This window comes from Bos taurus, chromosome 18 (genome assembly GCF_002263795.3).
Source record: "Bos taurus isolate L1 Dominette 01449 registration number 42190680 breed Hereford chromosome 18, ARS-UCD2.0, whole genome shotgun sequence".
Taxonomy (NCBI): domain Eukaryota; kingdom Metazoa; phylum Chordata; class Mammalia; order Artiodactyla; family Bovidae; genus Bos; species Bos taurus.
The window spans coordinates 36,352,250-36,373,966 of record NC_037345.1 but is presented as its reverse complement, the minus strand read 5'-3'; the positions used below and the strand labels follow the sequence as shown (position 1 = coordinate 36,373,966).

General features: G+C 42.5%; 1 protein-coding gene across 2 annotated transcripts in view; it reads right to left on the bottom strand.

The window, feature by feature from the left end:
- Positions 1-356: 356 nt before the first annotated feature.
- UTP4 (UTP4 small subunit processome component) overlaps positions 357-21,717 on the bottom strand; it is a 30,154-nt gene continuing 8,793 nt past the window's right edge. For both annotated transcript variants that reach the window (XM_059876614.1, NM_001205672.1), the window contains 12 exons: positions 18,663-18,874; positions 14,287-14,458; positions 14,085-14,176; positions 12,323-12,419; positions 11,494-11,558; positions 10,124-10,246; positions 9,584-9,740; positions 6,962-7,068; positions 5,544-5,639; positions 3,047-3,232; positions 1,334-1,444; positions 357-553 (listed from right to left, as the gene is read on the bottom strand). In XM_059876614.1, the coding sequence (XP_059732597.1) occupies positions 437-553; positions 1,334-1,444; positions 3,047-3,232; positions 5,544-5,639; positions 6,962-7,068; positions 9,584-9,740; positions 10,124-10,246; positions 11,494-11,558; positions 12,323-12,419; positions 14,085-14,176; positions 14,287-14,458; positions 18,663-18,874 (1,535 nt within the window). In that variant the 3' untranslated portion in view covers positions 357-436. The remainder of the gene's footprint in view (positions 554-1,333; positions 1,445-3,046; positions 3,233-5,543; positions 5,640-6,961; positions 7,069-9,583; positions 9,741-10,123; positions 10,247-11,493; positions 11,559-12,322; positions 12,420-14,084; positions 14,177-14,286; positions 14,459-18,662; positions 18,875-21,717) is intronic.

Below are 21,717 nucleotides of genomic sequence, written 5' to 3'. Positions count from 1 at the left end.
GCTTTCGGTAGTGAGGCCGGCTTGGATAAGCAACCACAGTTTCCCTATCCTCGAAGGCAACTTGGGCCAAGTCCCCACACCTCTGACGGGCTGTGGGCTACAGGCTGGTAGACAATGAAAGTTGTCAGCCTTTGGAAGCCTCAAGCACGTGTTAGGAAATAGATGGCAACTATTGCCTTCCCCCACCTCTGGGAGTAAGGTCTGAAGAACAGGATACTAAAAAAAGTTGGATGAATTTGTGGTTAACTGGAACATTATCCAAATGACAAATACCTGGCAGTTTCTGTTCGCTTTCAGTCGATGAAGGGAAATTACTGTCCAGTATTTTAGAGAGTAACATTCATAATGACTAGTCCTAAAGAATAACTTTGTTTTATTATCATGATTTGTGAAAACAGGGTAGACAGTTCAAGGAAGGACACAGATGGTGCCCTTTTTAGGTTCCAAATTTCTTCTTTTTGATGGGTGGTGGGAGCTGAGCAACGATGTCATCCAGAGGCCGTTCTACCGCCACCAGGGTCTTTTCATCCAGGAGATCCACAAAGAGCAGAGGCTGGAGAGAGATGGTAAGGTTCTCACCAGGAGTTAGATTCCAGGGCTAGTTCTCAGCTGACTATCTAGGGCCAAAAGGCTAGCCTCGTGCGAGCTGGAGGGAAGTAAATCTCTGATGAGCCTTCCTGCCCTAGAACTCCAAAGGTTGGGAGCTTTTATAACTGAATCCAATCATTTAAGATTTTAGGAGGATTCTTCATTTTTCTCTGTAAAGAAGGTCTGTGAGCCTCTAATTTCTTATGAATTGATGGTAACAGAGGGCTCTGGAGCCTAAACTTGATAAATGGCAAATTACAAATTACTTAAATTTAAAACACCTCCTCCTCTAAAAAATTCTGCAGACCCCCAAGAAATGTTCTAGGATTCAATGAATACGTGTTCTATCAGAGTGGAAAGCCTAGCCCAGAAAGGGGATCATAAATTCAATGACTTCCATTTGCTTGAAACTTATCCTGTGGAAAAACTATTCTCCACTGGAAGTCAAATTTAAAAGCCCAGCTTTAACCCAAACAGAGACCCAACTGAGCTCCACCATCATTTCTCACAACCTACTTATTTCATTTTTGTAAAGTATGATGTGCCTGGCTCTAATATACTGAGGCAAGAACAATCAACTACAAATCTAAGGGACAAACAGCCTCAGAAAGGCAGCTTATTTCCCCAAACCAGGTTCCCTGCACGTACAATGAAGGCACTCTTGTCTTCCTCTTGTGGGACTTAACTACATTTTGATAATATCACAGGGAACCAACCACTCAGAATATGATGGAAGATGTATTACCTTATATTTCTTAGAAATTTTAAAGGCATGAGCTGTGCGCCTCCTGATGACATCGGATTCGTTTGTGGGAGGCAGTGGGTTGTACAGTAAGGTTTTGTCATTTGGAAGAGGCTAGAAAGACAAAAATATGTTGTTTAATAATTATTATTGTTTAAATTGGGCCTCTACAGACCAAAGGACTCTAGTGATTTTTCAGGAAAACTCCATCTTCTAAACATCATATTATACACTTACTACCTCTCTGATTCTTTTTTTTAAATTAATTTATTTTTGACTGTGTCGCACGGCATGTGGGACCCTAGCTCCCTGACCAGGGACTGAAATCACACTCCCTGTGTTGGGAGTGCAGTCTTAACCACTGGATCACCAGGGAAGTCTCCCTCCCTGACTTTTCTTACTTCAGGGAGAAAGCTAGAGCCACACACCCAGCTCTACTGTAGAGCGGGGGGAATACATGGCAAAGAGAGCTTGGTACCCTCTGCCAGCAAGATCAAAGGGCTGGCCCGGGGCTTCTGGCCAGTCTCGTCAGTAACACTTTGTGAGACAGAAACAAACTGGCGTGCACAGGAGCTCAGCCTGTGCAGGCTCTGCTTTCTAGAGTCTCCCCCAGGCAGACCATGCATGGGCTACCCAACTGACACAAACCACCCCCACTGATGTCACTGACACTGCGAGAGATGATGACCTCTAGCCAAGCAAGTGATTATTTCATTTCTGACTTCCTTGGGAAATAGCTCTGCCCTTCATGAGGAGGCGATGGACTTATCACCAATACTGGGGGAACAAAACAGCTTGGGCTGATCTGAGTTGAGTTATAAAGAGGCAACGGAGTGGGAGGGGCCCTTCCTATACCATCATCTCGCAAAAGGCACTTGTCAGCCGGCTCTGCTTCCCACACCCAGAGCACGCAGGGCCCACGAGATGAGTTCCAGTGACACATCACCACGCACACCTCCTTTAGAGCCATCTGCTGCTCTCCCCATGCTGCTCCTACCCCACCTTCACAATACACCAAAACACCGTGGGCCGACTGCTGTAAGCCCAGACTGCATTATGGCGTGGCCACAGCTCACACCGCTGCTGGGAAGACAGTGCCTGCCCAGAAAAAGACATGAAATTCAGGGTGAATCAAAAGAGCAGCTGGCAGAGGCAGGAATCTGGAACGGAAAAAAAAAATGTTCACATCCCACCTAAATTACAGCCACGAAGGATGGAATTTTCCTAACTGGCCTTTTCTAAAGACGCTAACAACAGCTCCTCAAACTGGCAGATGGTGTGTCAGTAAATTCAACTCAGGGGGGCACAAGCGGTCAAAACCCCAGCCTGTATGTATATCCTTCAATGAAATCGTGTCAGTCACCCCAGGGTGCAAAAGCGGAAGTGACTGAGTGCCTGATTATGGCTACTTTCTGAATATGGACCTCATCTTTTTCCTACTTAATTTTATGTGCTTAGAGGCAAAGCAGGGAAATATTCAAATCAGCAAAAACCAGCACACCAAGGCCTGCCCCCTCCCTCAGAGCCTCCGGAGACTGGGAAGAAAAATGAGGAAATCTGCAAAACTAAAAGCTCCTTCCCTCCAAAGAAGGTACCAGCAACCTTTACTCTGATTCTCTTCCTCTAACTCATGGTCCTCCTTTGCTTTCAGAGCGAAAGACTGCTACGGAAAGCAGAAGCCAGTGAGAGCACAGGTGGCAGTGGAGAAGGACTCACCAGTGACTTGTCAATGAGGCAGAACATGTAGGTGTCGTGGAGGAGGATGTGCATTGGTCTCTTGGGATGAAAACTGATGTGTGTGATCGGAGTGTCCCTTTGGAGCCAAAGATGATGGAACCCCTGCTTCTGGACAGTCCGGCTCCATTCCGTATACTGTTTGTCTGGGATGCTGTACTCAAATACCTGAGAAAGGATATGACACAGAGGAAATGCAGGCTGGTACCCAGAAAACCAGAAGGGCATTCCTGACCGGAAAAACAGCTATATAAACCTTGCCTGTATCATATTCAGGATACACATTTTCACTACTTTTTTTTTTTTTGGTTGCACCACACAGCATGTGGGATCTTAGTTCCCCACCTGGGGATCAAACCCACGACCCCTGTAGTAGAAGCACAGAGTTTTAACCACTGGACCACCAAGGAAGTCTCGATTGCTGTTTTTTTAAAATAAAAACGATGTAAGGTAAATTACAGAACAATAAACAATTCAAACAGCACAGAAAGGTTTATATAGTGAAAAATCACCCTGCAATCTTAATATCTCTTTTCTCCAAGACAAAAGTAGCCTGTTCCTTATTTACATCTTTTCAGAGATATTTTATGCACAGAGTACACACTGTTCTGCATGTTGCATTTTTCACTGAGTATTGTATCATGGAGACTGACTCATACCAACGTCCACACACGTCACTTATGCTCCCTTTGAAGAAGGCATAATAATAATCTATTCACTTCCTGCATGTAGCAGGATTTTTCTATCTGTTTAATGAGCACTGAGGTATTTCCAATCTTCAGCTACTACACATGAGGCTGTAATGATTCTCTCTGTATCAGTGTCTTTTTTGTACAACTGAAAGCATACACCTGCGGCGAGAACTTCTAGAGCTGGAACTTCTGAATCAAAGATGAGGTGAATTAAAATCTTTTTTTAGGTTTCTCCAAATGCTCTCTAAGGGGGTCATACTAATTTATGCAATATATGAAGTGCTGTCTCCTGGTATCCTCACTGCAGTGTGTAATGCTGCTGCTGCTGCTAAGTCGCTTCAGTCGTGTCCGACTCCACGCGACCCCACAGACAGCAGCCCACCAGGCTCTGCCGTCCCTGGGATTCTCCAGGCAAGAACACTGGAGTGGGTTGCCATTTCCTTCTCCAATGCATGAAAGTGAAAAGTGAAAGTGAAGTCGCTCAGTCGTGTCCGACTCTTAGAGTAAGACTCTTAGTCTTGCTATGGTAGACTGCAGCCTACCAGACTCCTCCATCCATGGGATTTTCCAGGCAAGAGTACTGGAGTGGGGTGCCACTGCCTTCTCTGGTGAGTAACGCTATTAATCTCTAATTAGCAGATACAAAAAATTTCCCGCTAGTTTTAACAAGAGAAGAAGTTAAAATGAGAGATTCCATTTTCTTCATGTAATCGAAATGTCTGTGTAAAAACTGCTAATCAAAGTAGCCAGCATCATCTGCCTAGTGGTCTACTCAAGTGTGCTTCTTAGAGCCCTGCATTGAGATGGTTCAGCTTTTTAAAATGTTTCTGAATTTTATGATAATTTATAAAGTCATATGTATATCTGTATATAATATTTATAAACTTAATAGAATTTATAATAATTTGGTTTTTTAAAACAGTGGTTCTTGAATCACATTTAATCTTTTGTATACTAGCTCAGTGAGGCAGGTATTATCAAGCCTATTTGACCAGAGAGGATTTATAAGTATTGATAAATTCATGCATAATGTGTTCTGTAGCTCAGATATTCTACAGTTCTTATAATCATATTCTCATTTACAACTTGGTATGGAAAAAAGTGGTAGATAAAGCACTAATTTTGTCCATTGTATATTCTTATCTCCTTTGTTGAAGATAAACTAACCCATTGGTAGGTGGGTTTATTTCTGGGCTCTCTAGTCTGTTCCATTGATCCCTATGTCTGTTTTTGTGTCACTACCAAGCTGTTTTGATTACTATAGCTTTGTAGTAATGTCTGAAGTCTCGAAGGGTTATGTCTCCTGCTTTTGTTCTTTCTCCTCAGGACTGCTTTGGCAATTCTGGGTCTTTCATGATTCCATATAAACTTTAGGATTACTTGTTCTGGTCCCGTGAAAAATGTCACAAGTAATTTGGTAAGAATCACATTAAATTTACAGACTACTTTCAGTAGTATGGTCATTTTAACAATATTAATTCTTCCCATCCAAGAGCAGGGGATATCCTTCTATTTCTCTGAATCATCTTTGATTTCCTCTATTAATGTTTTATGGTTCTCAGCATAGATCCTTTCACTTCCTTGGTGATGCTTATTCCTAAGTATTTTATGTTTTTTATGTGATTTTAAAAGAAATTGTTTTATGTGAAAGCTTTATTACACACCAGAGGAAACTGCTTTTATATCATTCAGTATTTGCGAAGAAAAGCTCCTCCAAAATTGTTATTATCTCAGCTTTTTAGTTCCCATCCATTTGGAGGGAATTAGAAAGCACTGGGATCTCTTACCTGCTGGTCAGAATGAGCAATGACGAGGTTGTTGGTATTGGGTGCGATGGCCAGAGCAGTCACAGGGAAGTTGTAAGCAGGCACTGTGCAGTGAAGCTGGGGACAAATCAAAGACAAAGGAAACTCTAAAACGGGATTCCATCCCCCAGGAAAGACCGGATGGTCTAGGTCAGTAGTTTTAAAATAGTGTTCCTTGGAACTCAAAACGTTCTATTCTACGGAAGTTCCTGTAAATGTCAGGTATTTCCCCAAACAATAAACTTTAATTTCATTTTTTTTAAAAGTGCAAGTTTAACTGCCAAGAAAAATGACAGTATTCACAGAAGACCTGGAGGTAAAGCCTTCCCTGCTGTCTCTACACAGGTATGAATTGCTCGTAAACACATCACTGAACAGGGGATCTGCAGCTCTACACTGAACTTAAAAAAAATTAATGCCTGTATAGCAACCATATGCCAATAAACATTAATTAAAAAAAAAAAGAAATTAATGACTAGGCAAGGACGTATATGTCCATCACAAGGCATGGGCACTGGTACACAGAACACTTTTAAATGCCAGGCAAGGCTCAAAGAGCAGTACATGCTCTTGCCACAATGCAATAAAGTTATTAAGTTTAGGGTAATTCTTTTTTTTTTCTTTTGTATTTTCTTTTTTTAACTGAAGGATAACTGCTTTACAAAGTTTTGTTGTTTCTGTCAAATACCAACATGAATCAGCCATAGGTATACATATGGCCCTTCCCTCTTGAGCCTCCCTCCCATCTCCCCCGCTATCTCACCCCTCTAGGTTGATACAGAACCCCTGTTTGAGTTCCCTGAGTCATACAGCAAATTCCCATTGGCTATCTATTTTACATGTGGTAATGTAAGTTTCCATGTTGCTCTCTCCATACATCTCACCCTCTCCTCCCCATCCCCACCCCCCTTAAGTTTATGGTAATTATTATCTGACTTTCAGATGAAGATGACAACCTATAAGGGAACATTAGTAATTCAATCTGGGGATGACAATATCATTGCTAATTAGTGAAAAATGTTTTCCTGCTATTCCTAGTTCTGTTTAATTTGAAAATATCTTGAGATTACAAGGCAAGCTATTGAAGGAAATTGTTTCTATCTGCACCTATTCCTCTGTAGATCAGAATTTTCCTCCTCAAAATACAGACAAAACCTAGATGTAGATTTCATTACTCATAAATCCTTAATTTCAAATTTCTGAGCACGAGTGGCTTCACTGTTCCTATTGACTGATTTTTAATTTAAGATTATAGCTCTGGGGTTTCAAACAGGTAAAACAGGAAAAATTTACAAAAAAAAAAAAAGGCCAGTAATTTTCCAGGTCCTCTCAGTCTTCCTGAGTCTTGTAACTGCAGGGCTAACTTTCTCCTGTTTGCTGCAACCAAACCTCATGCTCACCTTTAGCTGTTTCACGTTGTACACGTGGACACCGGCACTGGAGCCCGAGGCAGCGAGCCAGTTTCCGTCTGGACTGACTGCTAGCAAACACATGGACTGCACAGTCCCTGTGAGGACAGAAGAGCAGCTCAGTCTCTGAATTCCGTGTCCACAGCCAGCCACCCCTGCCCTGAGTCTGACGGCAAAAGCCACCTCAGTTTCCGATTACTGACAGGACAATTTCTCGACAGTTTTACAAATAAGTTCTAGGTGCTAATCTGTCTACTACTGTAATTTAAGCAGCCATTCTTCATGTAAAGAGGAGCCAGAGAGAGAGAAACCGGAAAGCAGCGCTTGCTCAGGAACGAGATGAGCTCCCAACTATGAGAGTGGAGAATCAGAGTTTTTAAGAGCTATCACCAAAATCTATACCTCAGTTGTTCTACTGTCCTTTCCTATCAAATGTTTTTAATCAAAGTTACAAGCAGCAAATTCAATAGGTCTGAGGCAGATCTTTAATTTACAAAGTGCCTGCTATATATTTAGCACTAAGGGAGCATGGGCACAGATGAGCCATCTCTGTCATTAAAAGAATTTGAAACCAATGTGGCAACATGAAAATTCTTTTTTTTGTTGTTGTTTTTAGGTAATTTTATATATGTGATAAATTGAATCAGTTGCTACATTATTCTTAAACATTTCCTCCCATCTTATTGGATGAGTTAAATCTAAAAAATAGTTTTGTTTAAATCTGAAACACACTGGTTATTTAAAAAACTCAGTTTTTAAAGTAAAGCTGAAAAGTAACTAAAGTAAACAAAAACAGTTAGAAAAGTATAAAGATTAATATGAAAATAACCATGTGGAATTACTTCACCAAGGGATAACCACTGTTAATCTATTGATGAAAACGGTTTGTTATCTCTTATGAATGCCTACACACACATATGTTCCTACACGTTGTTTTATGAAATTGGGATTGCGCTAATATACTGTACATTAATATATATATATTTATACTGATTTTGAGCATTTTTTCATGACAAGAAAGATTCTATATTACTTTTAATGCTTGCAGGATATTGCCTTATTTATCCTATATAACTGGAGAAGGCAATGGCACCCCACTCCAGTACTCTTGCCTGGAAAATCCCATGGATGGAGGAGCCTGGAAGGCTGCAACATTTAAGAGAGAACACATTTTCTTTCCTTTCTCTCTTTTTTCCCTCCCTTCTTCCTTGCCTTCCTGCTTGGGTACCAGTCAAAATGGTTTCCAGGAAGGGCATATTAATCGAAATTTTCATCAGCAGATCACAAGTGCCTGATTTTCTATTCCCTTTTCAATCCAGATCTTTGATATCAGACAGTGATGTGATATGCCAAAGTAAGTGCTGCCTATAAAACATCCCCAAACAATGAAAAAGCTTTACAACTAGACATAAACTAGATGCTAAAGGATGAGTGAGGTGGGTAGAAAAGGGTGGAGAACACTGTGAGCTAAGTGACAAGGACAGGAAAACACAGGTTTGAGGCCTGTGAAGAAACCAGCCTGACCATCAGAGGCAGTAAGATGAGGCAGGAGGACAAAATAAAGTCACGTACATGATGCAGACCACAATTTGAAATGAGTGCTAAAGGCAAGGTGAAGAATCTAAGTTTCATAATAAAACCACATATAGGTACTCAATAAATACTGTCAGTTTACTTCATCTGATTCCTGATGTATAAGTTTCTTTTCCTGTTTGCTTCTGGGGCTGCTTATGAGCAGTGAGACTTTAAGTTGATTTTAAAAAGTTGATTTTCCAGGGACTTCCCTGGTGGTTCAGTGGTTGAGATTTCACCTTCAATTCAGGGGCCATGGGTCTGATCCCTGGTCAGAGAACTAGGATCCCATATGGTTGGTGGACAGAAAAACCAAAGCATAAAACAGAGACAATACTGTGGCTAATTTAACGGAAACTTTGAAAATGGTCCACATTAAAAAAAAATCTTAAAAGTTGATTATCCAGACAGATGGAGTCTAAATAATGGTGAAGTCATTATAATCCTGGACAAGGGAGGAAAAAAAAAGACCCATGGGAAGTACTGAGTACTAAGTTCTTAAGGGTCAACTCACTAAAAGTTATCTACCCATAGTCACACATTCACGCACACTCATGTTCTCAAAACATACAGAAACGTAGCCAAAAACATTAGGACAGGTAGTGAAACTGTATGCACAAGTTCATCTTTATAAAAAAAATAACAAACCCAAAATTAACGTGTCCACAAAATACCTACATACAAGCACCTCCTAGAAATATACACAGATAATAATGGTGGTTATCAGGATCACAAATGATTTTAAGTTTCTTCTTGCTCTACTAACAAAACTCCAAGAAGCGTGATGAAACTTCTCTGGCCCTAAATAAGGAATCAAAAACCCAGTGAGAAAAGAGTAGGTGTGAGCAACACTTCAGATCTCATCAAGCGTTTTCACTTGCCAGGTATCTCCTCCTGCTTTAAATCGCAGATACGTGTGTGTGTAGTTTTTCCAGGACTGAGAGGAGCGTTAGCAAACCCCCGAAAATTGAGATTTAAGTGAAAAAATAGAAACATCGGAGACTGGCAACTCTCTCCCGAGGCCAGGTCCCAACTTGTCACCTGACTGGGGCTGGAAAGCACGCGGGTGCGTGAAGCCTCCTTCCTGGAGCCGAATGACGCGAAGAGACCCTTGATTTGATGCCACAAAGAGCTTTGTTGAATCCTCAGAAAACAAAATCTGGAGGGCAGAGCGAAGGAACACTGGCATTTTGGAAACCTTGGGGGAAACAGTGGTAAAGGTCAGAAGGAGAGAGAAGTTAGACCCAAAGCCCATAAAAAATTAGCAGCGCCAGGCTCACATCACATGAGTGCTTCCTATCTCCAAGGAGGCCCACTGGCCAAGGGCCTGGAACACTGACGCGCCTACTCCCCTCCACTCCCCCCCGTCATCTCCTCAAAAGCCTAACCTTTTACTGCCATTTTGTGCCATTTACCTACTCCTCCAAAAACATAATTTTAAATTTGGCAATAAGAGACGATTTTGTAAGTTTTCTCACTGAACAAGGATTCATATCCTTGTTCAGAAAATTTCCACTTCACACAAAAATCACCCACTGTAAGGTTTCTTCTTATTCAACCAGACCCCGGGTTATCACTTACCCTCTGCAGGCTTATGTTGTCATGTTCGTAATTCAGTCGATACAGAAAAAAACGAGACGCTGTAGAACAGGCGATCCAACCACCACATGGGGAGATACAGCTGCAGATAATGTTCTCAGGACCCTGGCAGAATGAGGAAGCAGGACAAACGGTCAAGTTAAACTTCATTCAAGGTTCACTGTGACATGGATCCTCAAGCTACTGCCACTCTGAATCCACAAATACCTACACATAATCCCGACAGTCATGTGCTGTGCATCACTACGATTATTTCACAGGTGGAGCATCTGAAGGGTGTGGCTTTGATTTCCAGAACAGAGGTCTCTGAATAATGTCAGCTTATCACAGCCCTTCACCTACTTCATAGGTAGCTTCCTACTAAACCTAACTCTAAAATTCAGGCAGGCATTGAATGCAAGGGAGCTTTGGAGGCCTGGTGACTTGGGGACTGGTTTTCTGTTTTGTCAATGACAACCTCCTTTAAAGACCTCTAAGAAATATTAAGTGAGAAAAAATTTGCACTACACAGGAAAAGTTTAGTGTAACATTTGTTATCATTCAAAAAACCCAAAGAACGTCTAAATGTAGGTAAGGGGACTTCCCTGGAGGTCCAGTGGTTAAGATTTCACGCTCCCAAATCAGGGGAGCACAGGTTTAATCCCTGCTCAGGGTACTAAGATGCCCCAGCTGCCCAGCATGGCCAATAAAAGGAAAAAACATTTAAGTATGTATGTACACACACACACATACACTCATATGCAGAACAAGGTCGAGGAGCATATATAGCTAATCAATTAACAGCAATCATTTCAGGAGGGGTGACTAGAATTAAAGAGCTGGACAAAAATATGAACTATCACTGTTGTTTGAATTCTTTATAGGAAGCCTGTAATTCACAAGTATTGTGCAATTGAAGATGTTTTAAAAGGAAGATACCAAAGCTATGTGTATAGCACAGTCCCATTAGTACCAAAAGAAAGGATATACACACATACACACAAGTGAACATTTTTTCTAAAAGAATATATAAGAAACCGTTGGCAGCAATCATCTCTGAGGGGCGGGGGGTTAGAAGGAGGTTCATTTTTCACTGCATACTCTTTTTGCACTATTTGAATTTTTTAAGAATATGCATGTTATCTTCATAATACCAAAACAAGAAAAACCAATTTCTTGTATTAATTCATCTAATAAATTCTGAATGCCTGACTTATAATCACAGGAAACCCAATCCTCTTGATATAGTACTTCATTCAAATAATTTTACATTTTACACAGTTTAGGATATCAGCTAAGGACCCCTACCCAAATTTAGAACAGGAAATATGTTCTGGATTTCAGAATCTGAACACCCAGTTCAACTTCCTTACCTTTGTCTTGAGGTGAAGTAAATGATCTGCATTTTTAGAGAGTGGAAGGGTATCCCCATTCTTTCCTGGAACAAGAAACATCTCTGATATTTTTCTTCCCAAAGGAAGGCTATACAAATGTTTTTTTCTTTTAAAAAGAAAAAATGGGTAGAATGGACTCTCTACCACTGGGAAATCAGAAACATGTCTGACAGAGTGAGCTTAGAGTCTTCTGGGGGTATGTATACGAAGAGGAGAACAGCGAGCACTTTCTTGGCCTCTCCGTGGGGGCCCTGAATGTGGCCATGGCGCTTCTTTTCTGAAGCTGCTCCCCACAGCCAGGCACGCAGGTGGATGGATGTGAAGTTTGTGTGGCCTCAACTTCAACTTCTTTTGTTCATCGTGGAGCCTAAAGCCAAAGCCTCTACTATAAAACAACAGCACCCACACATGTGTCATACCTAAGGCCACGAGGCTGTCACCCTGGTAAGATCTGCATGACCTTCTTTTTCATGAAGGCTTGACAGAACTCAGCATGAAAATCTGTCATTTTTCAACAGCCTGTTCTGATCCCAGTTCAGCCAGGGCGAACTATTCCACTACCCCTGCCTCCCTGATACCCTGTGGTGCACTGTATGGAACTGCACACTTTCCAAAGGTGATTCGGTGTCCAGCTAATGATTTTCACACTCTGAGGAACTTCTCTGCTCTATCTAGTGGACAGGAAACAGTAAGGATGTCAAACAGAAAAATAATTGACTTCCATTTTTCCACAAGCAGAATTTCAACTGCAATTTCTGGCTTCTCTCTCCCAGTTTTCTTGTTGTGAAAAAACCTTCTCCCAGCTTACCTGTTGCAACTGTGGATCCCAGTCGCCAGAGTTCCAAGTGATGAGCAAACTGGAAGAGGAGGAGCTGCTTCTTTTTTGCACAGGAAACAAGCCGTCGCTGTACCCGTCCAGGAATCAAAAAGACAGAAACAAGCTGAGGTCATCTAGTACAGCAACACCTCAGAACACTTATACTGTTGAAATCCACTGACTTGACAAGTATTTCCTAAGTACTACCATACAACAGGGACTGTCATAGGATCTAAAAACACAGCGGTAAATAAAAACCTAGCTACTGGGACTTCCCTGTTGGTCCAGTAGTTAAGAATCAACTTTTCAACATAGGGGATGTGGGTTTGATCCCTGGTCAAAGAACTAAGATCCCACATGCCAGGGGGCAACTACTGAGCCCATGCGCTCTACAGCCTGTATGCTCAAACAGGGGACGCCCGTGAGCCACACCAAGGATCCAGCGCAAACAAACGAACAGACAAAAAACCTAGCTACTGCTCTCAAGCTTACAGTTTAAAGGACTGATGTAAAATTAAACAGGCAATTACACTAAGGGTGCAAAGAATTTTAACACGGCTAAGCACAATATGTGATGAATAAAAGTAGAAAGGATATTTAGTTTAACCCCACGGCAGTAAGGGGCTTCCCTGGTGGCTCAGAGGGTAAAGCGTCTGCCTACAATGTGGAAGACCCAGGTTCGATCCCTGGGTTGGGAAGATCCCCTGGAGAAGGAAATGGCAACCCACTCCAATACTCTTGCCTGGAAAATCCCATGGACTGAGAAGCCTGGTAGGCTACAGTCCATGGGGTTGCAAAGAGTTGGACACGACTGAGCGACTTCACTTTCACTTTCAAGGCAGTAAAGACAGGAGCCCAGACATGGTTCACTGGTAAAGATCACTCAGGAAGGAAATCGGGTCAGGATGTTCCAGGCAAACACGTGGCTCGGGAAACATCTCAAAGATAAGAGAGCATTGTGCGGAGTAAAGAGAAGTCCTTCAGAACTGCCAGACTGGGTAGGGGTGGGGATGGAGGTGCTGCAAGAGTGTGAGAGTAGAGGGGAGGGAAGAACCTCTCTTCTCCGTATCAAGACAGGTGTCATGAGCCATGCTAAGGAAGCAAGTCTTTATGCTGAAGGCAACGAGGGCCAACCAAAGGCATTTAAGCATGGAGCGATGAATAAAGTTCCTTTCTAAACAAATCATGTGGAGAATAAGCTGGAGTGACACAAAACTAAATAAAAGGAGATCATTAACAAGATATTGTTAAAAAATCCAGATGAGAACAGACACGGATCCAAACTAGGATCATGGCAGTGTAGACAAAGAGAAATGGCTATATTCGAGAGAGGATGAGCAAACAGACTCGGTAAGGTTTACTGGTTGAGTGGACCGTAGAAGCAGGTAGTGGGCAGAAGAGTTTCTAGCCTAGAAAGATGATGAATTTACCTAGAAAAGAACTCTGGAAGCCTGGATTTTTTTGCTCTCATCCAGGATAATAAAGAGCCAGCCTCCAAAACAAACAAAATCTCCATAAACCACACCAAACTGGAAAAAGGAGTGATTTCCCCAAAAGCTGAACTAGGAATGCTGCCCTAAACCTCTTGGCCCCTGTAAATATCTTTGCCAGAAGCTTGCTGAGAAACAGATGGAAGAAAGAAGGCAGGTAACTACAGAAGACCTACAGATTTGCCCAAGAGTGAGTGGTGCTATCTTGCGGGACAGATGGACGGGGAGGTGAGGAGGCGGTGGGGTTAGAGGATGATACTCACGTGGGGAAAAGTGATTTTTCGGAGAGCAGCATCGTAATTCTTTACCTCCACCTTCTCCATCAGAGGACGAATAACTAAGTGAGTGTCGGTGCCTGCAGTGAAAAGGAGAGGGGAAAAAGCATCGGAATTAGAAAAAGCTCCGCATGAACCTAACTGGAGACGGGCAGAGTAAAGCAGCAGCCAGGCAGAGAGCAAAACCCACCTCCAGATATCAGCGCGGTGGGGCTGTGAGCCACGGCTCGCACGTCGTGGGTGTGATGCTGAAATGGCTTCGTCCGCACCCACTGCTTCTCGCTGCTGCTGGAAGTCACAGAGACCAGCTGAAAATGGAACACTGTCCCCTCAGCTGTGCCCACCACGAAACTGTCTTCTTGCTGAGAAAGGAAATCATCAGGGAGGTACATTTGAGCAAAACAAGGCCCAGTGTTAAAATATTCCCCGAGGTTTTCTACCTGGAAAGCTTATGAGGGAAAATGCCCAGAATTGGGGACAGGAGGTTGCAGGGGTCTTTTTTCCTCCAGAAGCTAACAATTCCATGAATAGGTCACAAGGCGCCCCCTGCTGACAAAATAAACAGGAAGTACTTTGAACTTATGAATGCTTTCATACAATGCAAACTAGACCTCAACAGCGGAGAAGGCAATGGCACCCCACTCCAGCACTCTTGCCTGGAAAATCCCATGGATGGAGGAGCCTGGTGGGCTGCAGTCCATGGGGTCGCTAAGAGTCGGACAAGACTCAGCGACTTGACATTCACTTTTCACTTTCATGCATTGGAGAAGGAAAGGACAACCCACTCCATTGTTCTTGCCTGGAGAATCCCAGGGATGGGGGAGCCTCATGGGCTGCTATCTATGGGGTCGCACAGAGTCGGACACAACTGAAGCGACTTAGCAGCAGCAGCAGCAGACCTCAACAGAATAGCAATAATATTGGGCAAAAGAGGAGGGGCCTCAAAAGAGGCAGCCAGAAGACAGAAGTTCAGAAAACCCTAAAATTCACTGTTCTTTTTAGAGAAGCAAGGGCAGCCTGAGGAGGGAAAGTGGCCTGATCAATATCACAAAGATGCAGGTTCCCTGGTTCCCCAGTTTAAGGCTCTTTCTGGTCAGTATGTTGAGCACGGGGATTTCTGTTAGTTTTAAAAAGTCTTGCTGTGTCTACAACTACTTTTTAAAGTTTCTCTAAAATCATTTTCATTGTAACTTTTTTTTTTGCACATAATTCTGAGTAATAAAAAAACAAAACAGGATACTTGATAGGGTAGTGAGAAAAAAATCAGGAACCTGGATCAGTAGTTAAACCAGTCAAATAGTGTAAAGAGTAGGTGAACTGATCAACAAGTTAGAAGTCTGAACACATGAGAACGGAGCTGCCATCAACTACACATGGTGCTAGGAACTTTAAGTCATATCATCTCTAATCTTTCACCAGCTGGAACGTTAAGTATCATTTGCCCTATTGGGAGCAACTCTAAAGGACTGAAATGAGCACAGCAAGTCCTTGTCAAGGGAGCCCTTTGATTGTTCAAGAGCTATTTCACAACTCTACGAATTGTGAAAAGCTGAGTGATGCAAAAGATTCTCTTGCGTAGAGATGCAAAGGGATTCTGCTTCGTAGAATGCAGTGGATGACTGCCCTGTGGACACTGAGTTTGCAACAAAATCGTAAAACATTTCACCTTCCTGATGGCCTGACATAACTGTGTTCTCTGATTTCTCCCTTTGAACTGCTTGTGACATCTTACTGGCTCCCTCATTAATTAATGAGTTACAGAAAATCTTGGACATACGTCTATTTCATGTTTGTATGAATCATGATTTTACTTTTTCTTTCCCCTGCCTAATCATCATTTAATAGGCCTCTACCCTGATAAGGAATCTGGAACTTCAAGAGTTTACCTGCTTGTCCATTTACAGACTTGACAAAGCTACATGCTCTCTGCTGCTCAAGCCTTTGCTCTGGGCACAGGCCTCTCCTTTACCTCCTCTGAGGGTACAGTTTGAAAGACATCAGTCCAGAGCAAAAGGGAAAATACTGAGCTGCTTAGGAACTCACGCGCTCTTTGCCTCTACCTCCACTAAACAGATCAAGTGGCCATCTGCTCGAAGTCCTACCTACAGAGAAGAACTGGGAAGGCAAGTCTCTCACCCCACCTTCTCTTTCCTTGAGGTCGTATCATAAAAGCACTAAGGAAACAAAAGCTCTCTGGGGGCTTCCCTGGTGGTCCAGTGGTTAAGAAGCTGCCTGCCAATGCAGGGGACATGGGTTCGATCCTTGGTGGCGGAATGAAGTCCATGGGCCACAATTAGAGAAGCCCAAATACCACAACTACTGAGCCCATGCTCCACAACGAAAGAAGCCTGCTCACTGTAATGAGAGAAGCCCTTGTGCCACAACTAGAGAAAGCCCATGCTCTGCAATGAAAAGCAGTGCAGCCAAAATAAAAGTTAAACTAAAAAAAACAAAAAAAAATTTTTTAAAGGGCTTTCTTGGAGTGTAGCAGGAACCAAGCAAGGGAAAAGCTGAGTGAGTGGAGCTTGGAAGAGGGGTGTATGTGATTGTGGACACACACAAGGCCTCCAAGTATCAAAGGACTGGGTGTTTGCCAAAATTCACTCTTTAATCAAGGAAAAACCATTAAAAAGAAACTTAAAAATAATCATCTGTTCTGGCAAGAGAGTGTGGAGAAAAGCTTGAAATTAGGATTGGTTTTAAGAGATGTAAAAATGGTACCAGCACACTCACTGCGCCAGACGCTGTACCTAGCACTTCACGAGTACAACCCATTTAACCTTTCCTCAGACGGCTCGGAGGCAGGTTATTACGAACATTCCTGTTTTCACAGAGGAAGAAACTGAGGCGTAGAAAGCAGCAACCTGCCCGAGGAAGGTATGGAACCATATTAAGTGGCACAACTGGGATTCAAATCAAAGTCTGCCCAGTTCCAGAGTTTGTGATAAGCATTTCTGAGGACTGGAATTTGTATCACTGCATTTTTTTCAGTTTTTTTTTTTTTTAAGTACCACAATCCTTTGATTCTCAGGTACACACTCTCCCACATTTTAACATCTCTGAAATAAAAATCTTATATCTGTCAATCTTTGTATGTGTGACATCTTCAGATAAAGAACGAATATCAAAACTTCTGGAAGAGTTGTCAAAAGCCTAAAAGAAAACTTTGTGACCACAGTGGGGCATCTTCTATGAACACCATGGATGGCAGAGAGGCATGTGTGGGAACCATGGAGCCTGAGAACTGAGTCCAAGTGATTCAGAGTCCAGCTGAACGTGAAAAAGTTCTAGGAATAACCTCATTGCTTTATTTCACACACTTTCCGTTTTATATATGCATAAGAGTAATATGACAAAAATTTATGTTGAAGTCTCAAGCAGCTTTTCAATAAGAAAACATAAATTCTACATTTAAGAAAGCACTGTAGTCAGAATGGCCATCATCAAAAAAATCTACAAACATTAAATGCTGGATAGGATGTGGAGAAAAGGGAACCCTCTGGCACTGTTAGTGGGAATGTAAATTGATGCAGACCCTATGGAGAACAGTACGGAGATCCCTTAAAAAACTAGGAATAAAACTACCATATGACCTAACAATCATACTACTGGACATATACCCTAAGAAAATCATAATTCAAAAAAACACACGTACCCCAATGTTCATCACAGAACTATTTACAACAGCCAGGACACGGAAGCAACCTAGATGTCCATCCACAGATGAATGGATAAAGAAGTTGTGGTACACAGATACAAGGAATGCTACTCAGACATAAAAAGGAATGAATTTGAATCAGTTCTAGTGAAGTGAATGAACCTAGAGCCTGTAACACAGAGTGAAGGAAGTCAGAAAAACAAACATTGTAATATAAACGCATATATATGGAATTTTAAAAACGGTTCTGATAAACCTATTTGCAGGGCAGGAATAGAGATGCAGACAGAGAGAAAAGACGTGTAGACACAATGGGGGAAGGGGACGGTGGGACAAATAGAGAGAGCAGCACTGAAGCATATATATGTGTAAAACAACTAGAGGGAAGTTTGCTACATAACACAGGGAGCGCAAATCTGTGACAACCCAGAGGGGTGGGAAGGGGGAGAGGTGGAAGGGAGTTTCAAAAGGGAGGGAGCATATGGATACTAACGGCTGATTCACGTTGTTGTATGGCAGAAACCAAGGCAACATACTAAAGCAATTATCCTCCAATTAAAAATTTTTAAAAGCACTGTATCAGTTTATATTGTAAAAGCTTATATGTTTATAAAATACGAATTTTACATTAAAAAAACCCCACTCTGTCAAAAGGTGGGTTAACCGGGGATGAGGAGGCTCTGAAAAAAGCCTCTCAGCTAACTAACCTTTTAGGGACTATTCTCTATCTGTTGGAGAGTAAGAGTTCAGGCAAATTCTGTGGGTTTTGAGACACACTGCTCTAAGCTCATCTTCCTCCACTACAACACTCAGCATTAGGGAAGAGTGTTGGTGGCACAGCACTGACACAGCCTGCTCCCCTCCCCGCCCAGGGTGGACAGGAACTGCTCCAAAGGGGCTATACTCACAGGGGATACAGCAATGGACTGCACGTCAGCATTCGAGACCAGATGGTTCTTCACGAGGGTCCCGGTAGCTGAGTCCCAGATCTGCACCTTCCCAGCAGAGTCCACGCTTATGACAGTGCCATCGGACAGGAAGGCCACACCCCAAATGATGCACTTCCGCTTCGACACGCCCATGTACTGCCTATCCACCAGCATCTTACCAATAGCGCTCCCTGGTAAAAAAAAAAGCAAAGCCCACGTTTGAACAGCACTCATTTCTCCTTAGTCTTGAAAAGCTGTCTATGTTAGGATCTGGTAAGTTCAGCTGCTTGAGCCCAGACCACAGAGAGCCAGTAAACAGTGGTTATGGTGAACTCAAGTATGGAACACCAAAATGTTACTTAGAGAAGGAGGGTGGGGCAGGGGCTTGTTGACAGAAGAAATTTGTGGTGAGGAGGTGAGATGGAAAGGAGATGTTTGATACTTCACTTAAAAATGGCCAGCTGTGCATACGTATGCTCCTCTGCTCGTTTCCAAATCTCCAGGAGAATGGGACAGAAGACAACAGTGTCAAAATTTGGGGATTGGAAAGCAGACACAGAGTAGTAACTGACTTACTAGAACCTGAAAACTAAGTCCCAAATTAGCAGTAAGAAGAGCCAAGAAACCACCTGATTTCTACCATGGAATCCTCAGAAGACCCAGCAACTGGTGACTCCAGACACACTGGAAATAGAGGGGAAAGTGCGGTTAAAAGGAGGGACTGGTTGAAAAAAAGTTTAAGAAACCTGAGATGCTAAAGGCAAAGGAGAAAAGGAAAGATATATCCATCTGAATGCAGAGTTCCAAAGAATAGCAAGGAGAGATGAGAAAACTTTCCTCAGTGATCAATGCAAAGAAATTGAGGAAAACAATAGAATGGGAAAGTCTAGAGATCTCTTCAAGAAAATTAGAGCTACCAGGGGAACATTTCAAGCAAAGATGAGCACAATAAACGAAAGAAGTAGTATGGACCTAACAGAAGCAGAAGATATTAAGAAGAGGTGGCAAGAATACACAGAAGAACTGTACAAAAAAGAGCTTCACGACCCAGATAATCACGATGGTGTGATCACTCACCTAGAGCCAGACATCCTGGAATGTGTTAAGTCAAGTGGGCCTTAGAAAGCATTACTATGAACAAAGCTAGTGGAAGTGATGGAATTCCAGTGGAGCTATTTCAAATTCTAAAACATGATGTTGTGAAAGTGCTCCACTCAGTATGCCAGCAAATTTGGAAAACTCAGCAGTGGGCACAGGACTGGAAAAGGTCAGTTTTCATTCCAATCCCAGAGAAGGGCAATGCCAATGAATGTTCAAACTACCGCACAATTGCACTCATCTTACACGCTAGCAAAGTAATGCTCAAAATTCTCCAAGCCAGGCTTTAATAGTACATGACCCGTGAACTTCCCAATGTTCAAGCTAGATTTAGAAGAGCCAGAGGAACCAGAGATCAAATTGCCAACATCCGCAGGATCACTGAAAAAGCAAGAGAGTTCCAGAAAAACATCTGCTTCTGTTTTATTGACTATGCCAAAGCCTTTGACTGTGTGGATCACAATAAACTGTGGAACATTCTTCAAGAGATGAGAATACCAGACCAGCTTACCTGCCTCCTGAGAAATCTGTATGCAGGTCAAGAAGCAACACTTAGAATTGGACATGGAACAACAGACTGGTTCCAAATAGGAAAAGGAGTACATCAAGGCTGTGTATTGTCACCCTGCTTATTTAACTTATATGCAGAGTACATCACGCAAAATACCAGGCTGGATGAAGCACAAGCTGGAATCAAGATTGCTGGGAGAAATATTAATAACCTCAGATATGAAGATGACACCACCCTTATGACAGAAAGTGAAGAACTGAAGAGCCTCTTGATGAAAGTGTAAGAGGAGAGTGAAAAAATTGGCTTAAAATTCAACATTTGGAAAATTAAGATCATGGCATCCAGTTCCATCACTTCGTGGCAAATAGGTGGGGAAACAATGGAAACAGTGGCAGACTTTCTTTTCTTGGGTTCCAAAATCACTGCAGATGGTGACTGCAGCCATGAAATTAAAAGATGCTTACTCCTTGGAAGAAAAATTATGACCAACCTAGATAGCATATTAAAAAGCAGAGACATTACTTTGCCAACAAAGATATGTCTAGTCAAAGCTACAGTTTTTCCAGTGGTCATGTACAGATGTGAGAGTTGGACTGTGAAGAAAGCTGAGCACCAAAGAATTGATGCTTTTGAACTGTGGTGTTGGAGAAGACTCTTGAGAGTCCCTTGGGCTGCAAGGAGATCCAACCAGTCCATCCTAAAGGAACTCAGTCCTGAATATTCATTGGAAGGACTGATGCTGAAGCTGAAACTCTAATACTATGGCCACTTGATGTGAAGAACTGCCTCACTAGAGAAGACCCTGATGCTGGGAAAGATGGAAGGCAGGAGGCGAAGGGGACGAAAGAGGATGAGATGGTTGGATGGCATCACTGACTCAATGGACATGAGTTTGAGTAAGCTCTGGGAGTTGGTGATGGACAGGGAAGCCTGGCGTGCTACAGTCCACAGGGTTGCAAAGAGTCGGACACGACTGAGTGAGTGAACTGATATGATATCCCTTAGATCCTGCCTGACAGCTAAGAAGCCAGGCAACTCCCCAAATTCCACTTCTCAGAGGAGACTAGAAATTTATTCTCTGAAGAGGGCTATCAGTGTAACTGAGGGTGGGAGTGCTATATGGAGCATAGATTAAGTGGCAACTTCTCACTCAACATTAAGAACACCAGTTTTCTTAGAATGCTGAGGGCCCTGCTTGTTATCACCCCACAGGAGAACAAAAAACACTTCTGGGAAATATGACTTGGACAAGACAAAAGACCTGTCTTTAGAGCTTCCCCATACTGACAGTCAAGCCAGACCATTCCTCAGTGAAGCTTAGATGCAATAAACCTGTCTGGTGATGAAAGGAACCCCTAGACACTGGAAGACAGCCTTAGTATGGAAGGCAGAGGCCCAAGAGAGGGGTAGAGAAAAATAAATAAC